This window comes from Psammomys obesus, unplaced genomic scaffold (assembly GCF_907164565.1).
Source record: "Psammomys obesus unplaced genomic scaffold, mPsaObe1.curated_primary_1811, whole genome shotgun sequence".
NCBI classification, from domain to species: domain Eukaryota; kingdom Metazoa; phylum Chordata; class Mammalia; order Rodentia; family Muridae; genus Psammomys; species Psammomys obesus.
The window spans coordinates 5,401,845-5,429,401 of record NW_026590699.1 but is presented as its reverse complement, the minus strand read 5'-3'; the positions used below and the strand labels follow the sequence as shown (position 1 = coordinate 5,429,401).

General features: G+C 45.6%; 1 protein-coding gene across 3 annotated transcripts in view; it reads left to right on the top strand.

The window, feature by feature from the left end:
* Tmco3 (transmembrane and coiled-coil domains 3) overlaps positions 1 to 15,664 on the top strand; it is a 35,074-nt gene extending 19,410 nt beyond the window's left edge. For 2 of the 3 annotated variants that reach the window (XM_055608401.1, XM_055608402.1), the window contains exons 8-13: positions 2,958 to 3,078; positions 5,039 to 5,234; positions 9,286 to 9,436; positions 13,113 to 13,192; positions 13,974 to 14,123; positions 15,040 to 15,664. In XM_055608401.1, coding sequence (XP_055464376.1) covers positions 2,958 to 3,078; positions 5,039 to 5,234; positions 9,286 to 9,436; positions 13,113 to 13,192; positions 13,974 to 14,123; positions 15,040 to 15,153 — 812 coding nt within the window. In that variant the 3' untranslated portion in view covers positions 15,154 to 15,664. The remainder of the gene's footprint in view (positions 1 to 2,957; positions 3,079 to 5,038; positions 5,235 to 9,285; positions 9,437 to 13,112; positions 13,193 to 13,973; positions 14,124 to 15,039) is intronic. The other variant, XM_055608403.1, reaches the window with a different exon arrangement.
* The last annotated feature ends 11,893 nt before the right edge of the window (positions 15,665 to 27,557 follow it).

Here is a 27,557-nt window from a genome sequence, read left to right as displayed (position 1 = left end):
TACAACACACCCCACTCACAGGACACAACACACCCCACTCACAGGATACAACACACCCCTCTCTACAGGATACAACACACCCCACTCACAGGATACAACACACCCCACTCACAGGACACAACAGCAGGAGGTCCACAGCCAGACGAACATGGCAGGGAACAGATTTACAAGCTTGACTACTGAGGACTGCTTGGAAAGTAGGCTGTTTTTGTTTTGTTTTTGAGGGCATACTGAAAGTGTAGAAAAGTTCAAAGGACATACTGCCGTTGGTGTGTGTGGCAGAGAGGCTGATACGCTGAGATGGAGACCCTGGCAAGTTTTTGATGTCTGTTAAGAAGGTGGTGTACCTGCAGTCTCAGGAGATGAGTCGGGAGGGGCGGCCAATGTCTGGGGATATAGCTCAGTTGGTAGAGTGCTTGCTTGCCTGGCATGCTTGAGGCCTTGTGTTCAACCCCCAGTACTGCATAAGCCAGGCAGAGGGCATTGGGCCGTAATCCCAGCCCTTGGGAGATAGAGGCAGGGTGATCAAAAGTCCAGGTCATTTTCATAGGCCATCCTGGGCTAAAAATCTTGTCGTCTCCTCCTCCTCCTCCTCCTCCTCCTCCTCCTCCTCCTCCTCCTCCTTCTCCTCCTCCTCCTCCTCTTTTAGTTTTAACATATAGTAGTAGTAAAATATCCAAGAAATTTGGGAATAAGTCTGTCAAAAGGTGTTTGTTACCATTGAGGGGAAAAATCATTCTAATGGAAAATTACTAAAGATTTAATCAGGGTTTTTTTCCTGTTTATGGACAAAAAGGCCTAATTAGTAAGATATTATTTCTCCTTGCATTTATAAGTTCACAGCTATGCTAATAAAGAGATCTGCCATTATTTTCATGAAAGTTGGCAAAAGGAAATTCAGATCCATTAGAAGCCAAGAGGCCAGGAATGGCCCTGGTGGACCTGAGTGAGGAGGGGCTGGAGATGGCTCAGTGGGCCAGAATGTTTCCTGTTCTTGCAGAGCAGGGATTTGGTTCTCGGCACCCAGATGTCAGCTCACAACCTCTTTAACTTCAACTCCAAGGGATCCAGTGACCTCTTCCAGTTCCCTCGGGCACTGTGTGTACATGGTGCAAATACATTTACACAGGCAAAACACTCAAACACATAAATAGACATAAATAAATTACATAATGTATTTATCACTTATGCAGTGTTCTGCCTACAGGCCAGAAGAGGCCCCAGACCTTACTATAGATGCTTATGAGCTGTCATGTCAATTTCATTGCCAGAAATTGAACTCAGGACCTTTAAAAAGACAGCCAGTGCTCCTAACCTCTGAGCCATCTTTCCAGCCCAACATAAATAAATTAAAAAATGTATATATATTGCATGAGGAACCCTTCAGAACACCTTTCTGTGGCTATGACAAGGTGCCAGCTCGTGTGGAACTGAACAGGACCCTAGGTTCTGAGAGTACATGGGAGGAAATGGGGAGTCACTGGCCAGAACAGCTGCCCCAATGGAAAGAATGAAATCAGAGCCCTTTCCTGACCTCTGGAAAAAGTAAGTTCTCCATGGGTCAGCAGCAGTGTGTGAGGAACAGAGCTTGAGAACTACTGAAGGAAAGGTAGGCTGTCCCATGACCTTAGTGTACACTTCCTAAAATGTAAACTGCTGACCCCCAGGAAAAGATTGATAGCTGTGAGCACAGGAAGGCCGGGGGAGACTTGTGCCCACTCCATAACACACAGAGCTTGTCTCAGTCACTGCTTCTGTTGCTGTGGGAAAATAACCCTGACAGAAGCCACTCAAGGAAGGACAGGCAGCTTGTGGCTCACGATTTCTTGGGTCAAGACAGCAGGACTTTGACACAGCTGGTTGCACTGTGTCTTTAGTCAAGAAGAAAGTGTAACAGATGCCAAGCCTGATGTGTAGCCTTGGCTCTGCAGAGAGGGGAGGGCTGTGGCAATGGCAGCAGCTTGGAAGCTGGCAGCAGATGCCACTGCACCGTTGGTGGGACTCTCTGTTTTTCTCTGTGCAAGGGGTTTTGTAATTGCTCCTAAGAACAAAAGGTAACCGCTAAGGTGGAAACGCAATCTGTAGTTCCTGCTTTACCGCTGTGGTTAGGAAGAGCCCCTTCCTGGGCCAGGGGAGGGAGAGGGAGTGGTATGCAGAATGTGGGAACCTGCAACCAGAAAGGGTTGAGGCCTGCTTGTTAGGGAGCCGGGGCAAGGACAAAGAGCACGTCTTTCCATTAGCCAAGCATGTGTCTCGTTTGCCACCGCATCTTCTGACAGTGGCATTTTGCTGTAATTATATTAATAGCAAGCCACAGAAGTAAGGTATTTTGGTGATTTTTTTATAAAAAGCTTTTCAGGCAGTGGCATAGCATCGTAGTCCCAGGATTTCTTGAGCCTAAAGGCCAGTCTGGGCACCATGGTGAACCTGCCTACCCCCATCTCAAATAAAACTAATACAAATTTTTCTTTGAGAGCAAACATTGATTTTAAAGATTATAAACTTGCTTACGTGTGTTTTGAGATGGGCCTTGTTATATTGCTTAGAGTGGCCCTAAATTAGAATAATCCATCTCAGCCTTGCAGTAGTTAGGACTACAGCTGTGCCTCCTTACTGTTCCAAAGAGATTTTAAAGTCTTTTTATTTAAATTCCAATGATTATTTGAATTATCTTAAAAATATGTCAAGTCCTGTGCTTGCTGTTTTGTTTTGTTTTTAACTTCGCTAGTGTGCGTGTCTACGAGCATGCACTGTGGCGTGCTTGTGGACTGCAGACAACTTTGTGGAGTCAGCTCTCCGCCCACCTTGTCATGGGCTCTGGAGGTTGGATTCAGGCCGACACGCATGTGCTGCAAACAAACACCTTTGCCCACTGAACAGTGACAGTGGCCAGGCTCTGGGTGTTGACTGGGGTGCTCTGAGCTGCTGAGCCTTTGTTCTGAGTAGCTGTTTCCCAGCAGGTGACATTGACTACAGCACAGTGCTGCTTGGCATGCTGGTGATGCAGGATGTGCAGCTGGGGCTGTTCATTGCCGTCATGCCAACACTCATACAGGCCGGAGCAAGCACAGCTTCCAGGTAAGTGTGCACCCTGGCCGCTTGTCCAGTGGACAGTCGTTTGTTCTTAGAAATGCTACACAATTCCTTTCCCAGCGTGGTGCCTGAACTCATGACACGTGTCTCTTAGCACAGGCTGTGGTGACACCGATAGGCCGATCCCGGCTTTGTGGTATACCGCTGGCCCCTTGCCTGGGATGTTCCACCACTTTAATGCTCTCTGCTGTGATGTGGAGTGGGCTCCCTGTTCTAAGGCAGTCCAGAGACCTAACTGAGTCAATCTGTGTGCCTGCCAAGGGTCCTCAGAAAAGTAGTGATACCGTGTGTGTTTGCACAGGTGTGTTGTGGTGTGCAGTGGTATTTGTGAGAGGTGTTGTGGTGGGTGCCATTGTCACTATATCTATATATCCTCTCATTCCTCCCCCCAACAGCCCTAGGCTGCACCTGCTTGGTCCGTATGGAAGGAAAAGTCAGCTTGTCCGAAAAATTCACTTGTCCGAAAGCCTTTGATCATGTTACACGTCCAGCAGGCCTCCAGAAATGCCAGCCAGGGTGTAAGCATAGTTGGGAAATAGAGGGAGCCCTACAGAACAAAGAGTAGACTGTGTGAGAGACTGAGAGCCTGATCTTGCTTTAACAGGCGAGCTATAGCTTACTCATGTAAATCCTGTGCTTATCTCCAGGAGGTAAGCCTTCTGCTCAGCCTTCTGTCTATAGTTTTATTTATATCAGTACTTATAGAGATAAAAAGCTATTAGACTCTTTGTATGTGTATGCATGTGTGTGTGTGTGTGTGTGTGTGTGCATATGTATCTAGTGTATGTGTGTAGGTGTATGGTCTGTGTTTGTGCTGTATGTGAATATATATGTATGGTGTGTATACATGTGTGTATGTATGTCTATGTGTGTGGTGTATATGGTAAATGTGAATGAATGTGAATGGTGTGTGTGCATGTGTGTTCTTGCAGATGGGGAAGGGTGCATGCAGAGGTGTCCTGCTTTGTTGCTCTGTCTTATCCTTGAGGCAGTGCATCCCTCCGAATCTGGAACTGAGATGGCACCAGCCCCGGCTGGGCTCCCACTCTGACACACAGCACGGGCATGAGCATGCACATGGCCACACCCAGTGATCCTTGGTGGTGGTGGTGGTTGTTTGAGACAAGGTCTTACTATGCAGCTTTGGCTAGTGTGGAATTCACTATATAGACCAGGCTGGCCTCAGACTTACAGAGATTGGCCTGCCTCTGCTTCCGAAGTGCTAGGATTAAAAGTGTGCACCCCCACACCTGGCCTTTTGTTTTGTTTTTAATGGGTGCTAGTTGTTATGTTATAAATATTACTCGCTGCACAATAGGTGTGGTACATGGAAGTTTATTGAGCCTTGAGGGCAGAGAGAGAAAGACAGAGAGAAACAGAGAGAGACAGTGGGAAAGCATAGAAGAGAGAAAGGGTGTGGGTAAGGTACCCCGAGAGAGAAAGTCAGAGAGGGGGAGAGAAACTGAGGCAGAGAGAGCCTGCTGTGATCAGTAGGTCTTTTATATCTGGTGCACGGCTGAAGTATATCTTATACACATCTGGCGGGCAGCGCAGGTGATGTGGTTAGGTTGCTAGGCAACCTAGGAGTGGGATAGTGCATCGGCTTGTGAACTGACTAGTTATTGCAGATCAGGTCTTCATGCTTGTGGAGCAAATGCTTTCACCCACTGAGCATCTCCCTAGCCCTAGTGGAAACTCTTTACATCCTCAAAAGCTGCTTCCATACATAGATACCCAACAACCCACATTACAGTCACATGACTTAATTTTCTAAATTAATGTAATACATAGACTTTCTTTTAGCATTTACAAATAAAAGTATGTATGATTTGGGTCATTTATTTTGTAACATGTTAAAAAACATTTTAAGATTATTTGTAGACTTTGAGGTTATTTGTAGATTATATTTGGAGGTGACATGACATCCCTTTCTTTTCTTTCCTAGCGTCTTCATGGAAGTGCTGCGGATACTGTTTCTGATTGGACAGATTCTCTTTTCGCTAGCTGCTGTTTTTCTTCTATGTCTTGTCATAAAGACTTATCTCATAGGACCGTACTATCGAAAGCTGCATGTGGAAAGCAAAGGGAACAAAGAAATCCTTATCCTGGGAGTATCCGCTTTCGTCTTCCTAATGCTGACGGTAATCCTCAACTGTTGGTGTTGTTCCGTGGCCTTGCATACAGTCTCACTGCAGCCTTGACTGCTGGTCACTTGTTCACTTGAGAAGTCCCTGAAACATTACAAATAAGAGTGCTTGTTTCGTACACATTTTATCCTAGCATGGCCGAACCTATTTGATCATCAAGTACTTTGTGAAAATACGACTTTTAAAACAAGTGTGTGTCCATGAAAAGGCACGTAAGCACATTACCGTCTTAAGCTTCACAAAGGTTTGCATTCTAAATAGCAAGTCAAAGCCTGGTGTGGTGGCACATGCCTTTAATCCCAGCATTCAGGGAGGCAGAGGCAGGGGGATGGCTGTGAGTTCAATGCCACCCTCATCTACAAAGCAAGTCCAGGACAGCCACAGCTACACAGAGAAACTCTGTCTCAAAAAACCAAAAAAAAAAAAAAAAAAAAAAAAAAAGGAAGGAAGGAAATGACAGCAACAACAAAAACAAACAAGGATTGTGTGAGGAAGGGTACCTCTTCGTGAGAAGAGTCGTGGAAGGTCTAGAGGCACCCACACAAAAGCAGAGGTTATGAGCACACACTTTCACTGCACTGTTCAGCTGCTGCACAACACTTTTCCAGGAAAATGAAGGTGTCTGTTTGCTCAGAATCCCATGGGTGTTCATAGCACTCGTATTAAAATAGCCAGTTGTCCTCCAAGGTGAGTAGAAAGAAACTGTGGTACTCTGGGGCTGGGGAGACGGTTCAGTTGTTGAAGTGTCGGCCTTGAAAGCACGAGGACCCTAGCATCCATATAGAGTGTGGACCCCTAGAAAGCCATGTGGTGACAAGTGCCTGATATCCATGAGCTAAGGTGCTGAGGGGCAGATACAGACACATCCCTGGGGCTGCTTGCCATGCAGTCTGGCAGAGCTTCAGTGACATCACATCTGCAAAAGTAAGTAAGCAAAAAGTGAAAAAGAGAGGGACTGTGATTGCAGCAGGCACCTGATGTTTACCTCCGGCCTCCATACGTGCACATATACACACATAGACACATATACACTAAATAAATAAGTAGAAATGATGGTATATCCATGCTGGGGAATCTGCCCTACATTCAAACTGCTAGGCCACACAAGCCCAGTGTGCCTGCAGAGCATCAGGCAGTGTGGAAGAGTTGTTCCTCAAAGGCTGTGCCTGCCTGAGAGAGTCTGTTTGTATAGTACTTATAAAATAGCAACTTGAGAAACTGAGGGAGGAAGGGAACTCTAATGCCAGGAGAGGCTGGCGGGCAGCCTGGCCAAGCCACTGAGTTAGGCAGGATACCGCCCTGGGAACCTAAGTGCTCCTCTTCACACTGTATGTGTCTTGAGAGTAAAGGTTTCAGTTTTTGAAAAGGAAATTAACAAATTATTTCTTTACGTACGGTATTTTATCACCTTGGGGAAGCACAGGACTCGCTTCTGTTCTTGATGACTGACTCTTTCAAGAATGTTACTTATTTAAAAATTCCCCCTGTTCTCTCTATTCCAGAGTACTCTCTTTTTGAAAAGTAACATCCCCAGAAGCTGCCCTGTGTGGGGGGGTGATAAACCAGGCGGAGTGACTCCTCATTGGCACTCGGTTTTCCCCTCTGGTCACTCGGCAGTGTTTGCTGGGCGCCTGCTGTGAGGTGCTGAGTGTGACAGGAGGTGCAGGCTTTTAGCACATCAGATGTTCATAATTCACGTCACGGCTCCAGCCAGGGGTCATGTGAGAGAGCTGCTGCTTGTTGTCTCCCGTGGCTTTCCCCTGGGTTTCATTTTTAAGGAGGTGGAATTTCTGGGCTGTGGAATGCACATCTGGTTACCTTGACTTCGAGTCTGGTTCACCCAAAGCATGATCTGTGACATTAACGTTGGTGGGAAGCCAGCTCTTCCACACCCTCCTGATACTTGGTGTTGTCTGTCTTAACCTCAGCCTTTCTGTTCTGTGTGTTTGCATACACACAGAGTATAATATGTAATAGATTCAGATTCCCATTCTCTTGGGGCTGCTGGGGTCAACTGTCCTTTTAAGCGATACAAGAAACCTGGGATCTGCTCTGGGCTGCCTCTGAATGTCGTCTGGTTGTTTCTTATGGGATTGGTGATTTCTTTATTCATCTGTAGGACCTAAAAATATCTTGCCATGTTTTTTGTCACATTAAAAAAGCAGCTGTGAACTTGATCATAACCTTCAGCATTTTAAACATCTCACTGACTGAGGCCCATGGTGAGGAAGGAAGACGCCAAGGCCGATGGGGAGAGTGACAGCTGTCATTTCGAGGCAGGAAGGCTCAGAGTGTCCCACTGCCCTCCTCTGTTCACCCCATCCCCGTAAGCCCCGGTCTGCTTTCCGCCGCTATGGACTTGCTGCTTCTTGGCCCTTTTATCTACGTGGGATCAGACACCATGTGGCTATGAGGGTCACATGTGGAGCACACCAGTACTTCTGACCGTATGGTTACATAGTGTTCTACGCTACACCTGTGCTTGCTAATGTTTTCTTGGTCATGGCTTGCTCCTAATGACAATTTTGAATAAACTGAGCTGCTTAATTTCAATGTAATCCAATAAGCAAGTGTTTTATTTATGGTTAGCTCTTGCCATATCCTGAATGGATGTTTGCTACTTTGGGGCCATGGAGATGTTGTGTGTTCTCTTCTGCAAGTATCATTGCTTCACTTTTCCCATCTAGAGTCCACCTGGGGTGTGAGTTCAGTCTTTGGTGTTAGGTAAGGGTTTGTTTCTTACATGTGCTTCTAATGCCATGTGTATAAAAGATTCCTCGCCCATTGCTGTATAGTGTAACTTTGTCAGAATCCAAATAGCTGTGTTGTGTGTGTATGTACATGTGTTTGAATTCATTTACATGTGCACGTTTGTAAATACACATGGATGGTGTATGTGTGTACTTGTGTGTGTTTGTAGTGGGTTGATCTGTGCATGTGTCTTTGCTAATGTGGGGGGTTGCTTATGCATGAGTAAGATGTTATTTTGATTTGCTACTGCTTTGCTTCTTAATCCATGCCCGTTCTCACACTTTTATAGCTTGACATCCAGTAGCATTCTGTCCCAAATTTAGCTCTGTCAGGATTTTCAGTTTTATTTATGATATCTTCAGCTTCCTCTTAAGTGTTCAGCTCTAGGCTTTCATTTTTCTCACCTACATAAGTCACTGGCTTCCTAAGTCTGTTGGTCACTTGAGGGAGTATTGGCACCTTCCTGGTCCAGTGTATGCATCCTCACTGTTGGGTCCTTCTGGTGCCTCAGTGGAATTGTGTGTTGGGTATGGAGGTCCTGCCATTTTGTGGCATCTGTGTCTTGATGTTTGTCTTTGTGTTTGATGTCACCGTACATGGTACTTCTTTTTTAAAATGTTTTATATTGGACTATTGCTATTTCCTGTAGTTTTAGAACATCTTTGCAGTTGTTCTGTTGGTGATGTTCCAGAAGCCAGTCTTGAGCTCCATACTTAACAGAGCAAGAGTGAAAGAACTGGTTGACGATGGCCAGCCTTCTGTTCCATCTGATGTGGCTCACGTGTTTACATTTCTGTCCTTTCTGGGCCGGTGGAAATTTTCTCCGGTTCCCTGCCAGCATAGTTGCCTGCTGTTGGTTGTCTGTCTTCTCTATGAGGTTTGGGGTCAGTAAGAAGAATAGTTTTAGTGCTAGAGTATGTATATGTCTCTTTCCTGATGCAGATAAAGAAAACATATTACAAATATTCAAAATAAAGGTTGGAAAATACCTCATTTAAAAATATCACAGCGATCTTTGAAATGTTTGAAATGTTAATTTTTTCCTCCCCAGTACAGTTAACTCAACCAGTGTTGGTCTCTTGTATATGATCTTGCTGGCTACTCATGGCCCTACTGGGGCCTCAGATAGGAACCTGTGTCTCTGGGGTCATGCTCGAGTACTAGCTTTTCTCTCTGTCCACCGTGACTCTTCGGCTGTGTTGGGGAGCATCTAGCTGTGAGCACTCCCTGACAGTAAGTATCGGACTGGCCAGTACCGTGTGCTCCTGTATGAAGCTGATTCCCTCATCCTCAGGTCACAGAGTTGCTGGACGTCTCTATGGAGCTTGGCTGCTTCCTGGCTGGAGCGTTGGTCTCTTCTCAGGGACACATGGTCACCGAGGAGATCATGGCTTACATCGAGCCTATCCGGGACTTCCTGGCCATCATCTTCTTCGCATCCATAGGTACTCCCCCAGTGCTGTAATTCCTTTGATAAGCGTGACATTTGTCTGTTATGTCTGAATATACATTCTTTTCTAGCGTCTGAGGAAAAGTCTTATTTTAATAAGAGGGATAATAGGAGGGACAAGGGGGACAAGAATTAGGTGGTTGCTTGTGAGCTTTCATCACTGCAAAGGTGAGAATGTGGGTAACTATTTAACGTGACCTTTAAGGCCCAATCTTCCTCCTGAGGTCCCAGTGCCAGGGTCTTTGAGGATGCCATACAACTGTGGGAATTGAATGGGTTCTGATCCTAGAAGCTAGAGCAGCAGCTAGGGGAGAGAAGTGTTATGCACTTTGACTTCTCTCTGCCCTCTGCTTTATTGCTGGATGTTCGTATGCTTTACTATGGTCTGCAGAATGAGCGCAGTCCCTGGAAGATGTGGAAACTGAAAGCTAGATTTACATAGAAATACAAAACGCTGTGCATAACCCTGTCTGTTGTGAAGGAGAAACGCAAGGTGGAGAGGCCCATGAGGGCTGAAATGAGAGTACTTACTAGCCACTTTAGTGTTCTGGGTAGGTTTTTAGCACAAGACGTCAGCCAAGTGCAGGATGATCCACATAGAACATGACCCGTGTCTTCCCTCTCGTCTGCACTCTGCTTCACCCTGTGACACCCACTGAGCATGCTCACAGCCTGCTAGTTCTGATGCCCTGGCCTTCTGTTCCCACTGGTTGGTCCATCCTCACTGAGGCAAGCTCCAAGTTTTATCTGACCCATTTCCATATTCCCTTAGGTCGCCTGGCTACTGTGTGCTCACCTGCCATATCTCGGGTCATTGAGAATCCATATTTTTGTTTGTTTTTTTTCTTTGTTTGAGACAGGGTCTCTTTGGGTAGCCATGGCTATCCTGGAACTCAGTATGTAGATCAGACTGGTCTCAGACTCACGAAGAGCCTGCCTGTCTCTGCCTCCTGTGCTTCAATTAAAGGCGTGTGCCACCACACCCAGTGACTAGCCCAGGACTTGCCAGCAAGTGTGAGTCTGAATAGACATTGTACTTGAAGGGCGGTGAGGAGCAAGGGCCAGGGTGAGGCCCACGGTGAGGAAGGAAGACGCCAAGGCCGATGGGGAGAGTGACAGCTGTCATTTCGAGGCAGGAAGGCTCATGGCTTGAGGTTGTGTGGGCAGCAAGTGTGGCGTGGATGCGGCACCAGATCTCTGTAGCCTGTGTTTGACCAGTGACAAGGGTTAGTACTGTCCCAACCTAGTCTGTCACCTGTTATGAGTGATGTTTTGCCAGGACACAGCCACACTCACTCATGTCTGTTATATCTGTAGCTACTTTGGTGCTCACATTAGCTTGGGGTGTTATTACTAAAGACCCCAGACCAGGTCCCTTAAACAAAAGATATATCTCTTATGCCTCAAAGTTTCTTTAATAGAAAGAAAACATTCAAAGACAAACATTCATGAATTCCCTTTCACTAGACACGGTCCTGTCAGTGGGACTCACCCCCCTGTCCTCACACCTTGGTCACCTTCTACAGACTACTCCAGACAGTGCCCTATGAAGAAAGTTTCACACTGAATATGTAGGGCATAGTTCAGTCTATAGCATGCTGCAGTGGTAGATCTGGGGCAAGGTCTCGGTGTCATCTGTGGAGAGGAGAGGACAGGCTGCTGACTGGCACCACCTGTCAGCTTCATCTGGTTCTATGAGCAAGGCAGCATCTGGTTTTGAGTACTCCCGCACTCCTGGAGGCTGCTAACTGGGATTGAGAAGCTTCTGTGAGGCAGGGCCCAGCAGATGATCATTACAGACCAAATGGGATCTGGCTTGGGGGCATCTTGCAGACCTCTCGTCTATAGCCTGGGTATCAGCATAAGGACCAAGAGGCTGACCGTGTGCTTCACTTGGCATGTTTTGTTTACCTGCCTCTCAAATCCATACTTTGAGGTGAGGAAGCAAATACCCTGAGACCAAGAGACCGGCGGGGGCCGGGGGCAGAGCCTGCATAGTTCACCTTACAGTGTATTGAGCGTGTGACGTTCACCATGAGCGCAAACAGCGGCAGCCACTTAACTGACAGCTCACTGCCACTGATGCTTGAGGCAGAGCGGTTGGAATACAGCTTTCCCATCTCACTTTTGTGTGCGTTCTCACTACTGAGTGGATTCTGTCTCCCAGATGTTCCTTCACATATCTGGGCAAGAAAAAGATTCTGTCCACAGAGCAGAAGGGCTCTGGGTTAGGGACCTAGAGGAGTTCTCAGCCTACAGCTCAGGTGCAGGAACTCCCTGTTGGATGGGCTAAACAGATGGCATCATTCAGGAGAGCCCTCATGACTAGGGTAGGAAGCACAGTATTTCCTGGGAGGGGGGGGGGCTCTCAGGAAAGACTGGGGATGGGAGCGGCCAGACCAATGCCCAGCATAGGACATTCCATGGGAGAGAAATGGGTCAGTCCGCAGCTTAGCCTGACCTCCTGTCATTTGGAAAAGAGAGATCTTCCTGTATGACCTGCAGATGGAACTCTGAGAAGACAGAGATTAGGTTCCCCAGATGTGTAGGTTGAGCCTATCCCCCGAGGGTTTGGCCTGGGAAATCTCCACCAGCTGTGGTTGTGCGGGGTAGGATGAATGTCACCGTACCACACAGTGTTCCTGAACTTAGTTATAACTATGTGGATGGGCTGTGACACCAAAAACATCTAAACCATGACCTAACCAAGAAAGTCTGTGTGGGCTGGTGGCACAGGTCTTGGATGTCCAGGGTTATACAGCCTATAGGACTTATAACCAGGTGGCAAGTGAGACTCCAGGAGCCGGTCATGGGCCTAATAGGACATGAGGAACATTCAGGAATGTTTTAAGGCAGCAGTCTGACCTCTAGGCACAAGCTTTGAGAATAAGTTCCTAAAAGGGAAGCTACACCAGATGGAGCCAAAAGTCAAGAGCCCAAAAAGGGCCCGGATGTACAGCTGGAGAGGCTGGAGGGCCAGGTGGATCCATACCAGAGTCCACACCACCTTGGGGAAGCATTTCCATGTCTCAGGAAAGAGGAAACTGTCTATGGAAAGAATGGGAGCAGTCTTGCATTTGTGTTTGTGAGCAAAACAGAACTATGGTCTGTAAGAGCCGAGGCCACAGAGTCTATTGAATGGTTGACTCCAGGGCCAAGAACCCCTGATGGGAAGAAGGTATCTAGACACTAGCATTTTCCTGAGAAGATAACAAAGCTTTGAGTGGACAGAGATGCTCCCACCTGCAGCCCCCGTCCTTCTAGAGGCAATGAGAAATGCCTAGGGCAAGGTATGCCACACTGTTTCTTTCTCATGTAAGCCAAGTGAGAAATGACAAGATGTGGAAGAGTCCCCGAGCCTTCCTGTGGCTGCTGTGCACACACACAAGCTGTGTATGCCTGGTTCAAAGTGTACAGGAGTGCTGGGTCCTGTGCTGTTTGGGGATTCCACTGTATTCTCTGCAGGTGTGGCCTGGGGGAGGAGGGCTGCTGTGTCTCCCTCTTTGCCTCGAGGAGGGACAGGGTTTTGCCAAAGCATTCAGAAGGACTTGGGTTTTGGTTTAGTTCCTCTTTAAGAACGGCTGTGATTAGTGTGCTAGAGCTGTAGAGCTGCAGTTGAGAGGGATCCCGCCGCCCTGCTCTGAGGTGCCTCGCTTCTCTGTCTCCCACAGGGCTTCATGTGTTCCCCACCTTTGTGATCTATGAGCTGACTGTGCTGGTATTCCTCACCCTGTCCGTGGTCATCATGAAGGTACAAGGCTCTCTCCTAGCAGTCCCAGCTGGTGAGACCCATTCGGCTCTCCCTCACACGGCAACACTTCCCCTTGGCCCTCATCTCCAGCCAGCAGCTTCATAAATCCTGCAGAGCCCCAGTGACCTTTGTGCCTGCACATGCCACTGTGTGGAGACACTGCTGATCCACACCTTGGCAGACGCAAGGAAGCAGGTGGTTAGGCTGCTGGGGCAGTGTACTGTTTCAGAACTGAGGTGTTGGGGATTACCAGACGCTAGGGTAGGGAGCATCTCCTGGACCACAGGCTTGTTCCGGAGAAGTCTGAGGAGTGGTCAGTGCCTCTGTCCTGATGGAGATGTGGGTACTTCCAAATGTCCATGCTCATGGCCACAAATTATGGTGTTACCTGTGCTGGTGCCTCCGCCACAGTGTGGCTACCTATGGTATCTGGTGAGTCGCTGGTGCAAAGCCCATTCCCAGCTGCTTACCGGAGAACATCTCATGTGTGGAACGAATCTCTGTCTTGAGCAGTTAATATTTAATGCTATTGATCCTGCTTGCTGGGGAAAGGCTTATTTCTGTCAATGAATCCAAACCTTTTATTTGCCTTTTTGTTCTATATGAAATTCAGATAGCATCTGTTTATTTTGTGCCTTCTGGATATGTGATGCCACAGTGCACTCTCCCACTGGGTTTGTGACCAGGAGCCATTGATGTTTTCCATCTAGGCTCTGTATTCTGAGAGGAATTTTGTCTGGCTTTCGATCATGAGTAGTGACTGGATAAACTGTTCTTCCAGTTTGTATTGGCAGCACTGGTCCTGTCTCTCATCCTGCCAAGGAGCAGTCAGTACATCAAGTGGATTGTATCTGCAGGGCTGGCACAGGTCAGTGAGTTCTCCTTTGTCCTGGGGAGCCGAGCACGGAGAGCAGGCATCATCTCAAGAGAGGTGAGTCTATAATTTGACAGAAGTGAGTGCCTATGGAGCACACTGAATGCTTCATTGCAAACATTCTGGCACAGAGAGAACACCCTCCCCCACCCCCGACTCCCACCATTGCTGACCTGGTAGTCCAGACACATCAGGCCTCAGGGACCACAGCATGCTCTCAGTGGACACTGAGCTAGCCTGGAAGAAAGCCTTTGGTGGGAGTCACGAAAGCTGGACCTGGCTGCTTTTTTTTCATACGCTGTTGAATTTCTTAGGTGAAAATAGTTAATCCTGCTGTTGTCTTTTATATTTTCTATTTGATCTTAGCCAAAAGGCCAAGAAGTGATGTCATTATCTTTTACAGTAATTATAATTAACAGGCCTGTAGTTCCTGTGGTGGGCCTTGAACCCACAATCAGAGCTCCCACTGTTGAACAGGGAGGCCTGTAGAGCGTCTGCAATTCAGTGGTTGTCTCTGTGTAAGGAATATGAGGAAGCAGCAGTGACAGGGACACAGTAAGAGCGCTGTAGAGACATCTCGAATGACTGAGGAATCATTGAACCCGATGCAGAGTTGTGCTGTGCGGAAGGGATGGGTGCAGGCTGAGTCCCTCTGATGTGTGTGGGGCCCTGTAGGGTTCGCCCTCAGGCCAGCAGAGAAACCAGGCTGCTACCCCGAAGCCCGTCAGAACTGACCGCAGCTTCCCATCAATGGCAGTATCCCAGCTCTTCCATTGCAAATGTCCTCTCACCTGTGGCCTCGCCTCTCTGTAACAGTGCTCGAGCTTCTGGTTGACAGTGTACCCCCGACACTCAGTGGGAGCACACTGATGCATGTGTGTCCTCAGGAACTGCCGAAGCTCCTTGCTGAGACGTGTGGCTGTAGGCTTTACCTTCTGGCACTCTTGTGACCGTGCCCATTTGCCTGTTGCAGGTATACCTCCTCATCCTAAGCGTGACCACCCTTAGCCTCTTACTCGCACCGGTGCTGTGGAAAGCAGCCATCACAAAGTGTGTGCCGAGACCAGAGAGGAGGTCAAGTCTCTGACAGCAGCAGATGATGGCGGACTGTGGGGTGGGGATCCTTCACGGGGGTTGCGCGTCCTGAGGTGATCTGTTGTGCACCTCCCGCTGGCCTCCCCTCAGAGACAGGAACACTGACAAAGAGGCAGTGTCCTCGTGTTTGCTTGCGTTTTCAAAAAGCTCCCCTGTCATGTTTAAGAATTTTCCAGAGTAATTTATTTGCAGTCAGTTGATTATATACAGTTTTAACACTGCATTTTACAGTCACCTGAACTATTTTGCCTGGATGTGCCTTTTTTAACAAAAATTATTAACTTCCTCTTGTTAATTCATCAGCTCATGATTTTTGGCAAAGAAGAAAAATGAGAAAGCCTTTTTATTTATTGTACAATTACAGTCTGTTGGTCAAGTGTTTGTTATTAAACATGATGGTGATGGGAGATTTTATTTTTGAGCTAGATTTTATTTTTGATCTTTAAAGTTTCCATGTCCTCTTGCCTCTTGTAACTATTTTAAATAAAACACTTTCATGTTGATTTTTATTGGTTTTACTTTTTAAATAATTGAGTTTGAATCACAAGAGTATATATTCTTAAATAAAGACCATTTATGATCAGGGCATAATTATTTGAAACTTACTGAGAATCTCATATTTTAAAAAAAAAATTTTTTTTGTGGTGTTTTGCCTGCATGTGTATCTGTGTGAGGGTACCAGATCCGCTGGAACTGGAGTTACAGACAATTATGAGCAGCCATCTGGGTGTTGGAAACTGAACCCAGGTACTCTGGAAGAGCAGCTGGTCTCCTAACCACTGAGCCATCTCTCCAACCCCTAAGAATCTCATTTTAAAAAGATGTATTTTTATGGTGTTTTGCCTGCATGTGTATCTGTGTTTAGATTTTTGGTGTTGAACTAATCATTGCACAAAATCTAGCCAATCTTATATTTAATTTTTTATCTATTTCTGTGTGTATGTGCTGCACATATGTACATATGTATGAATATATTATACCACATGTGTTCCTGGTGCCTGAGGAGGTCAGAAGAAGGTCAGATGCCTTGGAACTCGTCATGGATGGTTGTGAGGCACTGTGTGGTTGCTGGGGACCGACCCTGCGTCCTCTACAAGAGCAGCAAGTGCTCTAAACTGCTGAGCCGTCTTGTCAACCCCATCCAATTTTTTTTAATGTTTTTTTTTTTGTTTTTTGTTTGTTTGTTTGTTTTGTTTTTAGACAGGGTTTCTCTGTGTATCTTTGGCTGTCCTGGACTTGCTTAGTAGACCAGGCTGGCCTTTTTTTTTTTTTTAAAGGTTTATTTATTATTTATACAACATTCTGCCTACATGCCAGATCTTACTATAGATGGTTATGAACCACCATGTGGTTGCTGGGAATTGAACTCAGGACCTTTGGAAGAACAGTGAGTGTTCTTAACCTCTGAGCCATCTCTCCAGCCCTGAGGCTGGCCTAGAACTCACAGAGCTCCACCTGCCTCAGCCTCCCAGAGTGCTGGGGTTCAGGTGTGCACCACCGTACCTGGCACCATCCGGTGTTTTTTACAAGCATCATTCATACATCATGAATCATTCTTAAAGACCAAATAAATGGATTTTACACATGTTTACGTTGGAGTCTAGTTATCAGGCACCCTAGAAATGAAGGCCTGGCCTTTGCTAGGGCTTCCGTGTGGGCATAGACGGTCCCTTCGTGATTCTGAACAGACCTGTGACTATATGAACTGTGGGGAACTAGAATGCACTTTTTAGATTTGAGGCTAAGAAGCACAAGGCTGTGGGAGGAAGGTGCTGTCCTTCTGCTTCTGGTATGGTGCCCTGGGGCTGCATGCTGCACAAGGGATCTCAAGTAGAGAAGAGCAGAGGAGGAGCCCACTCCAGAAGCTTGTTGACATCTTAGCTAATCCATCGTGAGGGTGGGTTTCTCTGATTTAAACTTTCCTGGCCCTGCCTCCCAACACTGTAGTATTGGAGATTAACCTTATAACACCTGAACTTTGGGTACAGAAAGATTCACACGTAGTAGGTACTTTATTTTTCAGTTGCGTACATTTCCTGCTTTAGCTGACAGTTATATATATGTATACTGTACAATATAGCTGTTAGTTTAAAAAAGAATTTCTCTGCAAATACTGGTTTTTAGAGCAGGACAAACTGACCATTGTACTCTGAGGTAGAGGGATAGAGTCTTAGATGGGATTATGTATTATATATGCACATAGGATTAAAGTAGTACAGATTAAACCATTGAACTCAATTGGAATAGACTGTGCCTTCTCTTGAATAGAGAACAATATAAATAAGGGCTTTTAGGAAATGGTATTACTCTTCTTTGAGTCATCAGACTGCTGGCTTCATCCCCCTGCCCATGTGCTTGGGGTATGCTAAAGGAGCAAGACATCCTGGCACAACTGCTGGCTAGAAGTGACTAGAATGTTTGTGACATCTGAAGAAGGCAGAGATTGCTCAGAGAGCCTTGCCTGGGAAGGGGCAGTGTGGGGGATCCAGAAGAGAGGACTCAGGGAGATCAGTCTCGGTGCCTTCCAAGAGCTTTGTCATCCGCTGAGAGGGGCCTGTGCTTCGGAGTAAAATGCATTCATGGAGTTTTTGCTGTGGTAAAATGCTGCAAAGGTGTGGAGGCGGATGCACCCAAGATACTGTATTTCTAGAAGATGAGGTAGCAGTCAGAGAGGGAAGTATGTTTGGTTTGTCTGCCTTTCACCAGCCCACATCCATCTTGCATAGTCTACATACTGCACACTGGTCAAGCCAGGGCTGGATAGATTCAGAGTTAGGGATTTCTTTCTGTCACCCACTTGAGCATGTCTGGGGTAGCTGAGGGAGTGGAGCCTTCCTGAAGTTGGTTTCAGAAAAGCGAAGACACTTGGAATACTTGGAGACCCCATTAAGAAGATGAAGGGGAGGAGAGATGTGTGCAGAAAGGCCTGGGAGAAGCTGGCTTCAGAATGAAATATAGAGGAAAGAAGATGGCTGCAGTCACATTCCTCCTGTGTTTCTGGGGCCTGATAATGGCCACATGAGCCCTCACAAAGGACTTCCTGTTCCTGGGGGGGAAGGCATGAAAGGTGGAGCTGCAGCTAGCACCTCTAGGTAGGAAGGAGGCAAAGCCCAGAACAGGACTGTGGCCTGGAGGAACAACGCTGCTTTACACAGGAAGAAGTGGAGGCGAGGGTACCGTGTGATACTGTCAGTGAGCACAGGTTATCCCAGCTGGACACAGATAGCGTGGGATTTTAAATTGTCCTATCCTGATAGTGTTGAACTTGTATTGGGGACTTTTTTTCCAAAAATTTTCTTAAATTATTCTTAAAAGGTAGATTAAAAGGCACTTTACAGAGTATATTGTTTTGTTTTTTTGAGACAGGGTTTGAGACAGCCCTGGCTGGCCTGGAACTCACTTTGTAGACCACTCTGGTCTCAAACTCACAGAGATCCTCCTGCCTCTGCCTCCCAAGGGATTAAAGGCATGTGCTACCACACTGAGCTAGCTTTTAATAGTGTGTGTGTATTTTTTTTTTTTTTTTGAAACAAGGTTTTTCTGTGTGGCTTTGGCTGTCCTGGACTTACTCTGTAGATTAGGCTGGCCTCAAACGCATAGAGATCCACTTGCCTGTCTCCCCAAGTGCTGGGATTACAGGTGTGAACCACCACGCCCGGGTCTCTTTTTATATTTTTTGTGTACATTGGTGTTTTGCTTTTATGTGTGTCTGTATAAGAATACCAGATTCCCTGGAACTGGAGTTATAAACAGTTGTGATCTGCTGTGTGGGCACTGGGAACTGAATGAAGGTCCTCTGGAATTACAGAGAGGTACATTACAGAGTTAAGACCTCAGAGATCTAGAAGGAAACTTGCCCAGAGCAAACCGGATTGTTTGCCCAAGCAGACTGCATGTGGAGGCTCAGTGGAAGGGCTGGCTTTCTGCGACCAGCCCCACAGCTCTGGCTCTGCCTCAGCTGATGTGCACTAACACCGTGAAGAACCAGACTTGCTGTGGGTCCTGCAAGACTGTCAGGTTTCACCTTCTTGCTCATTTCAGCTGAGTAACAGTTGGTCTGTTTGACCCAAAAAGTACACCGGACAGTGGGAGCTAAATTTCAGCGGTGAATGACGATTGCCTGTACACTTGGAAAATTTTTCAAATAGATCCTTTGGGTAGCCATATCCCCCATCTCCCAAACCCCAACTCTCCCTAACTTCCCCCTCCCAACACACACACACAAGATGATCTGGGAGTTTACCTAAAACCAGTTTCCAGTGCCTTACACCCCTCACATGCCTCATGATTAAAAAAACGAGTGCCGAGTGAGGGCACAGTGTAGGAATTTCTTAATTGTTTTTGCTTGATATTTCCCTGCAGTGGTTTTTTTTTTTTTTAATTTATGAGAATGTATAAATATGGCCTTGACTTTGCTGCCCAGGTGTCAAGTAGAACAGTGATTCTATTTTCAACTTTCAAACATGCATTTGACCCAATTATCAGGTCTGAAATACCTTCATGTTTGCTAGTTAGGATAAAACCTAATTTTGAGATAACATCTTGCAATTACTTTCCTTTAGTACCAGTGTTCTCACCATCTATATTTTCTGTGACCCAGCCATTTTAGACTGAGTACACACAAAAACATTTTCACTCCCTTTCAAAGGAGGTTTGAAGTTTCTGATAAAACCAAGTGTAGTTTTACATGCCAATCCAGCAGTTACCTTCTCTGACATGTACCCATGTGAACTGAGACTTGTGTCCATAGAACAATCTGCACATGGTAGTTTAGAGCAGATTTTCATAATTGCCAGAACTCAGCCCAGAGTCCTTCAGTGAATCAGTAATTTGTGGTGCATCCAGAGAGTGAAACATGCAGCACCAAAAAAATGGGCAGTCGAGTTGTGAAAGTACCTAAGGGAACTTTAAATGACATAAAGTGAAGAGACTGATTAAAAAATATTGCATCCTTTGCAGACTGTCTCATTTCACCTATATGACATTCTGAAAAAGACAAAACCATTGGGACAGTGGTTGTGGGGCCTCAGGAAGTGTTGTGAGAGGGTGGATAGGGATCAACAGAACACAGAGGACTTTTAGGGCAGTGGATAGTTTGAATGAAACTCAAGTATGATGTAAGGTGGTTTCATGCCAGGATGGCTTTTTCCAAACTCAGAGTGTATAATAACAAGATTGGCACCTGTCAGGCGTGGTGGTTAATCCCAGCACTCTCGAGGCTGAGGAGGGAGATCTCTGTGCCTTTGTGGCCAGTCTGGTTAGATCGCCAGTGCCAGATACTGACACACTGTCAGTATGGCAGCATACTGACACACTGTCTCAGAAAAAAAACAAACCAACCAACCAAACAAACAAAAACAATCAAGAGGAGAACCTGATACAAACTATGAACTCTGAGTGATAATTATAAATCATTATATAGGACCACACCTAGCTCATAAAAAAACCAGATTGCCAAGTTGTAGCAAAAAATGCCGAGACTTTTTATTGAGGTATCATGGAACCTGTAGGACAGTTTAAGGATAATGGCCAATGTAACAGCTTGTCCCCAAACCCATCATGGTGGCTTATATCCATACTTTCATTTAAATTTTTTGCCCCTTCTTTATTTTTTGGTTTTGTTTGTTTGGTTTGGTTTGGTTTTCAACACAGGGTCTCTGTGCTAGAGCTCACTTTGTAGAATCCAGGCTGGCCTGGATTCAGAGATCTGCCTGTATCTGCCTCCTGAGTGCTATGACTAAAGGTGTGTGCCACCCCCACCCCGGGGAGGCTTTGTGTCTTAAAAACTGAATCCTAGCAGCACCCAGAGCATGCTTGGTGTTCTCTATCAAACTGTACTTTGTGAAGCACTGTGTAGAAGGGTTGTTTCTGACACTTGGCTAGTCTTCTCTCTGGTTGTTCTTAGATTCTCTTCCTCTGTGTTCGTCTATGTCCTAAGCCACTCCTACCCATATTTAGATTTTTTACCTATGGTCCTCTTACAAATCTGAATTAATTTTAATTTGATTTCTTTCATATTATTATAAACTATGTTTAGAATATATTTTCAATAGATTGTTGTTATAAAGAAGTAGAAGTTGTGCTATTTATTTATTTGCAACACTGGAGTAGGAACCCAGGGGCTCACATAAGCTTGGCAAGTGCTCCGCCATCGACTCACACTCTGACTCTCTGAACAGATCTTATATCCACAGAAACTGCTTAGTTTACCGATTAACTATAGTAGATTTCTTCATTCCCCACATGGGCAGTCACAGCTGAGAGCAAATATGTCTTCCTATTCTATATTTATGCCTTTCAATTCATTTTCTTACCTTTTAAAGCTTTTTTGGTAGTCTTACCCACGTTGTGTTGGTGTGGGTGTGTTGCAGATGTGAGGGCCAGAGCGTGGCATGCCTTGGTGCTTGTGGGCAATCATAGGACAGCTTTCATGATTCTCTTCTTTCTTCCATTGTGTAAGACAGGGTCTCCCTGTCATTTCTGATGCTCCTGCTCATTATGCCCAGGGCTAGCTTGCCTGTGAGCTTCTTGGAGTTTTCTACCTGTCTCTACCTCCCATCTCCCCACAGGAGAGCTAGGACTACAGACACAGATCGCTGCATCTGGCTTTTCCAGGGATCAAACCCCTGAATTCATGGAGTCAGGCTTGGGCAGGTAACATTTTTTTACTCACTATTGTTGCCAGCTCCCTCCTTTTTTGTCTTATTGAACTGTTTATGACATACTGATTAATGTTTTATGGAAATGAAATGTTAGTCCAGTTAGTTTGCAAAATTCAAAGTATAGAGAGGTCGAATCATAAAATACCCACATTCCAAGCAATTATTATGCTTTATGTGAAGCATTTGGAAATAGATCTTCAGTCTCATGACACTATACCTAATTTCATCACTCTCTTGTAAGTATGAGAATAATGTTACCCTATGGACATTATTATACCTGTTTACCCTTGATAGCTTTGAAAAAGTTGTTTTGAATATAATTAATTAAATAATTGGTATAACAGTTAAATTCACTCATTTAATGTGTAAATTGGGTTTTAGTATATTTTTAACTTCTGAAAACTTTGGTACAAATATATGTGTAAAGCTTATCTTTTGTTTTGTTTTGTTTTGAGGCAAGGTGTCTCCTGGTAGCCCTGGCTATGCTGGAACTCATTGTGTAGACCAGGCTGGCCTTGAATTCAGAGAGACCTGCCTGCCTCTGTGTCTCAGGTGCTGGGTAAAGGCATGTACCATCAGGCCCAGGCAAAGCTTATCATTTTAAGTGTACAATTTACTAGTGTTAATTTACAGTGTTGTATAAACATTACTGTCATTTGTTCCTAAAACATTGTCATCATTGCAAACAAAAACTCTGTAATTATAAGGAGTGATTACACGTTTCTTGCTTCTAACAATGCTAGTGTTTTCTGAATTTATCTATTCTAGTGGACTCACACAGTTTTTATCCTTTTGTGTCTGGCTTATTTTACAGTATGTTGTTTTCAGGCCCCATCCATGTTGTAGCATGTATCAGAATCCCATTCCTTGATATGGCTGAGCCTGTTATGTGCATATATCCCATCTTGTTTATTCCTCCATTTGTCAAAAGACAAAAGCAAATAGATAATACTTAAATCATCAAGATGGAAGTGACTTGTTCCTTACTAGTAACCCTCATAGGATTGGCATCTTACCAGAAGTACAGAGACCAGGGAACATTTTAAGTTCTGAAAGAAAAAAAAAAAAAAAACCAACAAACTTTGCCAATGACAAATCCTATAGTTGGCAAAGCTGCTCTTCATAAGTAAGGGATGTGGAAGCTGGAGAGATGGCTCATTGGTTAAGGGCACTGGTTGCTTTTCCAGAGGACTAGAGACCCCCGAGGTGACACACAAGTGTCTGTAACCCCAGCTCCAGATTGCAGACCCTCTTCTGACCTCTGACATCCAAATATACACCTAACATTAAAAATAAGGTGGATGATAGGACATTCTCCAGAACACAATTACAACGCTGAGGAACTTTGTAGTTGGTTGTTGTTGTTTGGCTTTTCAAGACAGGGTTTCTTTGTGTATCCCTGGCTGGCCTGAAACTCACTCTATAGACCAGGCTGGCCTGGACCTCAGAGATCCACCTGCCTCTGCCTTCAGAGTGCTGGGATGAAAGGTGTACACCATGACTACCCAGCGTGGCTTGGTCTTCTGAATTAAATATATATATGGGTGTATGTGCACCACATGCATGCCTGGTGCCCTGATGGTCAGGACATTGAATTCCTTGGAACTGGCATTGCAGATAGTTGTGAGCCACCATGTGGATTCTGGGAATGGAACCCAGGTCCTTTGGAAGAGCTATAGTGCTCCTGACTCCTGAGCCATCTCTCCAGACTCATGTGGTTTGATATTAACTCCATTTTTTCTTTTTTTTTTTTTTTGAGATGGATAGTCTTAAGTCCAGGTCGGTCTGGAAGTCATTTTGTAGCCCAGGCTGTCCCTGAATCTCCTGTACCAGATCCCCAAATGTGAGAATTTCTGCTGTGGGCTACCATACCTGGCTTTTATTCTTTTTCTAATAGAATTTAAGAGAGAAATGTGTGAAATGTAAATTTGTTAGTGGGCAAATACATATAAATGTGTAAATGATTAAGATCAACTAAAACACAAATTGGCGGAATGATATAAAACAGATCCCAGTATCCACCGTCTGTAACAGACTTAAGATCTATGAGCACACAGTGGCTGAAAGTAAAAGGCTGGAGGTCACTGCGAATAGTAAGCACAAGAGGATGACAGTGGTTATACCGGTGCTAAGACAGATAGGCTTTATGTCATAAACTGCCATAAAAGAGAATGAAAGCCATGTTGTGAAAGGGTCAGTTGCTAAAAGAGCCAATTCACCTAGGCACTGTAACAATTACGAATATGTAAGCTCGAAGTGCCACAGCTCCCAAGAAGAGCGAACTGAGCAGAAGGGAAAGGCACACAGGTTTAGAACAACAGTTCAGGTCTTCATTGCTGACTTCAATAACTGCAAACAACTAGGCTGAGAAATGAACTCGTCAGAGCTCTGGATCCAGCAAGCTGGTACACAGCTTTGTTCTTAAATCTCAGAGGACATCCTCCAAGGAGGGGCACTAACATTTCATAAACTTTGTGATGTAAATAGCGCTGATTGGCCAGTGAGCTCCAGAGCCTGTCTCTTCCCCACCCCAAGCACAGGTTACAACCCTGTGCCACCCTGTGAGGGCTTTTATATGAATGCTGGGGTCGCCCTTCCACAGGAAGCTTTCTTTACTCCCTGTACATCAGCCCCCATGATGTAAATTTTGATTGTCAATATGTCTGACTTAGGAAATGCCTAGGATATTAGTGAAGCATACCTCTGGACTGTCTAAGGGCATTCCCAGATACCTGAGGGCTCTGGCCTAGTCAGTGTTACTCCCTCAGTGGAGTCATGAATATAGGCTGTGGGGCCTAGTTCTAGGAAGCAGCCACTGTAGACATGTCCTTTGGGGTAATCTCATCTTGACTCCTTCCTGTATCCCTGCTGTATAACATGTCGTGGGAAAAAAAAAATCTTCTTATCCCAGATAGAGAACTGAGCACAGAGCAAAATAAGGTTACCACTATAATCCAAGCTGGTGAGCCAGTGTTATTGGAGTTCCCCCTAGGTATTTGAGTGAGGGGTTACACACAGGCGCAGAAATGAGCACGTAGGAGCATGGAGGTCCCTGTGCTCACAGACATGCACTAGGGGAACCTGGAATGTTAAACACAAAGGTTATTCCTTCCAGGGAAGGACTGTAAAACCTGTTTTACACCCAGAAGGCTGGAGTGGACGTGCTTTCTGGCCTGTTGACCTTTGCACAGTCTGAGACCACATACTTCCCAGCAGCAGACCCTCCTCCAGTTATAAACTGGTTTCTCTCAGGCAATCCAAGGAACCCATTTTTATGGAAGGTGTCACATGTACCCTACAAAGAATTTCCTTGTCGCCACGTCTGATGTGTACTTAGCTTGCTTGGTTCCTCAAAGATTTAGGTGTGCTTTGTTGTGTGGGGTTGAGTTAATCTGCACAAGAAAAGTTTTCATCAAATTGTTCTGTTTCAATACTCCTAAAATAAACCGCTCCAGACTTGGCTACTGAGTCATGTCAAGCTGAACTGCCTTTTTGCCTCCCAAGGCTCATCTCTGTGTTGCCTATGAGGAACCCCCTCACCAGCCCCCAAGACCCGAGGAGAGCTGCATCACCAAAGGCCACCAAGAGACAGCTCATGAAAACTGGAAACCTAGGGCCCTTTGCACAGCTTGCAGGGGCATCCCAACGGGTTGACATGTGTATTTTCCAGGTAGCTCCCTTGGTCATAGTCTTTTCTAGACAGCTGGGCTTATCTGAGGCTGTCTCCCATCAGTCTTTACTGCTTATATAAGTTGGGGAGGGAGGATCCTAGTACAAGTACTTTCAGGGACTTCCTGAAGCTCTGGAGTGGTTTACTTCCCAATATGTTTTTAAAGATTTTTTTAAGTAATTTTTTTTTAAAAGATTTATTTATTATGTATAGAATGCTCTGCTTGCAGGCCAGAAGAGGGCACCAGATCTCATTATACATGGTTATGAGCCACCATGTGGATGCTGGGAATTGAACTCAGGACCTCTGGAAGAGCAGACAGTGCTCTTAACCTCTGAGCAATCTTTCCAGCCCCCCTCCCTTTTTTGGTATTTTAGTCTGTTCTTGTTTGTTTGTTTCATGCATATGAGTGTTTGACCTGCATGTATGTCTGTGCAGTATCAAGGAGAAGGCATCAGATGCCCAGGGGTTGGGGTTACAGACAGTTTGAGCTGCCATGTGGATACTGGGAATCACACCAGGGTCCTATGGAAGAGTAACCAGTGCTCTCAACCACTGAGCCATCTCTCCAGCCCCAAGTTTCATTCTTTAAAAATGTGTACTAAGTGTTTTGTCTGCATGTAATGTATATGTACCATATGTATGCCTGGTGCCTCGAGGTCAGAAGAGGGTGCCAAATCTCCTGGACCTAGATGGTACAGATGGTTATAAGCTGCCATGTGGGTGCTAGGAACCAAAGCCCAGGTCTTTTCAAGAACAGCAAGTGCTTTTACCTGCGGAGCCATCTCTCCAGCCTCTACTTCCTGAGTCTTCAGGTGCCTCCCTTGTGAACACAAAGAACCTTCTCTCCAGGATGGATGTGCTCTACAACCTCCCATTTCTCTGCCTGCCTCCTGTGTGGGGGGCCGTGAAGAACAGCTCTCCCCTGCCACTTTTTTCTTCCACCGTGATATTCTGTGCACATGCTTGGGGCCAAATGACCATAAATTGAAACTTTCCTCACTTCAGCTGGTTCTGTCTGGGATTTTTTTCACAGCTAAGAGTAACTAACTAGTGTACAAACTGGAGAGTGTGTCTTATCAGGAGTACATTTATTGTAGTGCTTCCTGGTTACTCAGCATTCAAGACACAAATCTGTCTACCACAAATTATAAGCAAAAATCAGGAAATTAATCCATCTTGAGGCGCTTTCCCCAAACAGCCCACCCGTGTCATGTGTTCTCTGGCACCACTGTTCCGGTCACATCTGACTGTCCTTCACTCACCACCAAGCTTCTAACTCCTGTCAACCTGGCTTCCAGAATGCTGACGGCCTTCTGCCTCCTCCACTGAATGGAGCTAATTGCTCTCGGAAACGACTGCACGTTGGAGGCTGTTGGCACGTAAAGTCCTTCCTTGTAGTTAAGAAACCCACTCTTGTGGGTGCAACTTCCCACCGTAGAGGCAGGATGGTGTTTTATTTTTGCTTTCTTGTTACCCGGGGTAGGGGAGGAGAGCTGAAGAATTGGAGGACTCCTGGCCTTTTGAAGGCGTCCATGCATGACTTCCATTCTGACACGAAGAACCAATGTTAATTAGATGCTTGGCAGTTTAAGGAGGGACTTAACTGAAGTGGTAGGAGCAGGTGTAGTCAGCATAAAGGTGGTTAATTGTAAAGCCATGCAAGACAGGGGTGTCCAGTAATAATATGTTGCATATTACCAAGTGAGGCCTTTGGTCTGTGCTCCTCAAAGCTCTTCATAGCTGTTAATTAGCCCAGCACTTGGTACAACTCTGACCTCCATATTACTAATCAGCCAGCTGGGGTCACTTTATCCAGATACACACAATCAGGCAAGGAGAAGATTCTCCAGTGCTAGTAATCCTAGCCCTTACATGCCCAAAGTTTATGGGATGAACTGGTAGATCCAGAGGCTCACATCTCTATTCCCTGAGAGCCAAGGACCTATTGCTGCAGGCTTTAGAAGCCAGAGACTTAGAGCTCGAGATACTGAAGCTGGAGGCTTATAGATTATTCTGGGCTTTAACCACAAGCAGCCACAATACTCTGCAGCTCTTGTAACC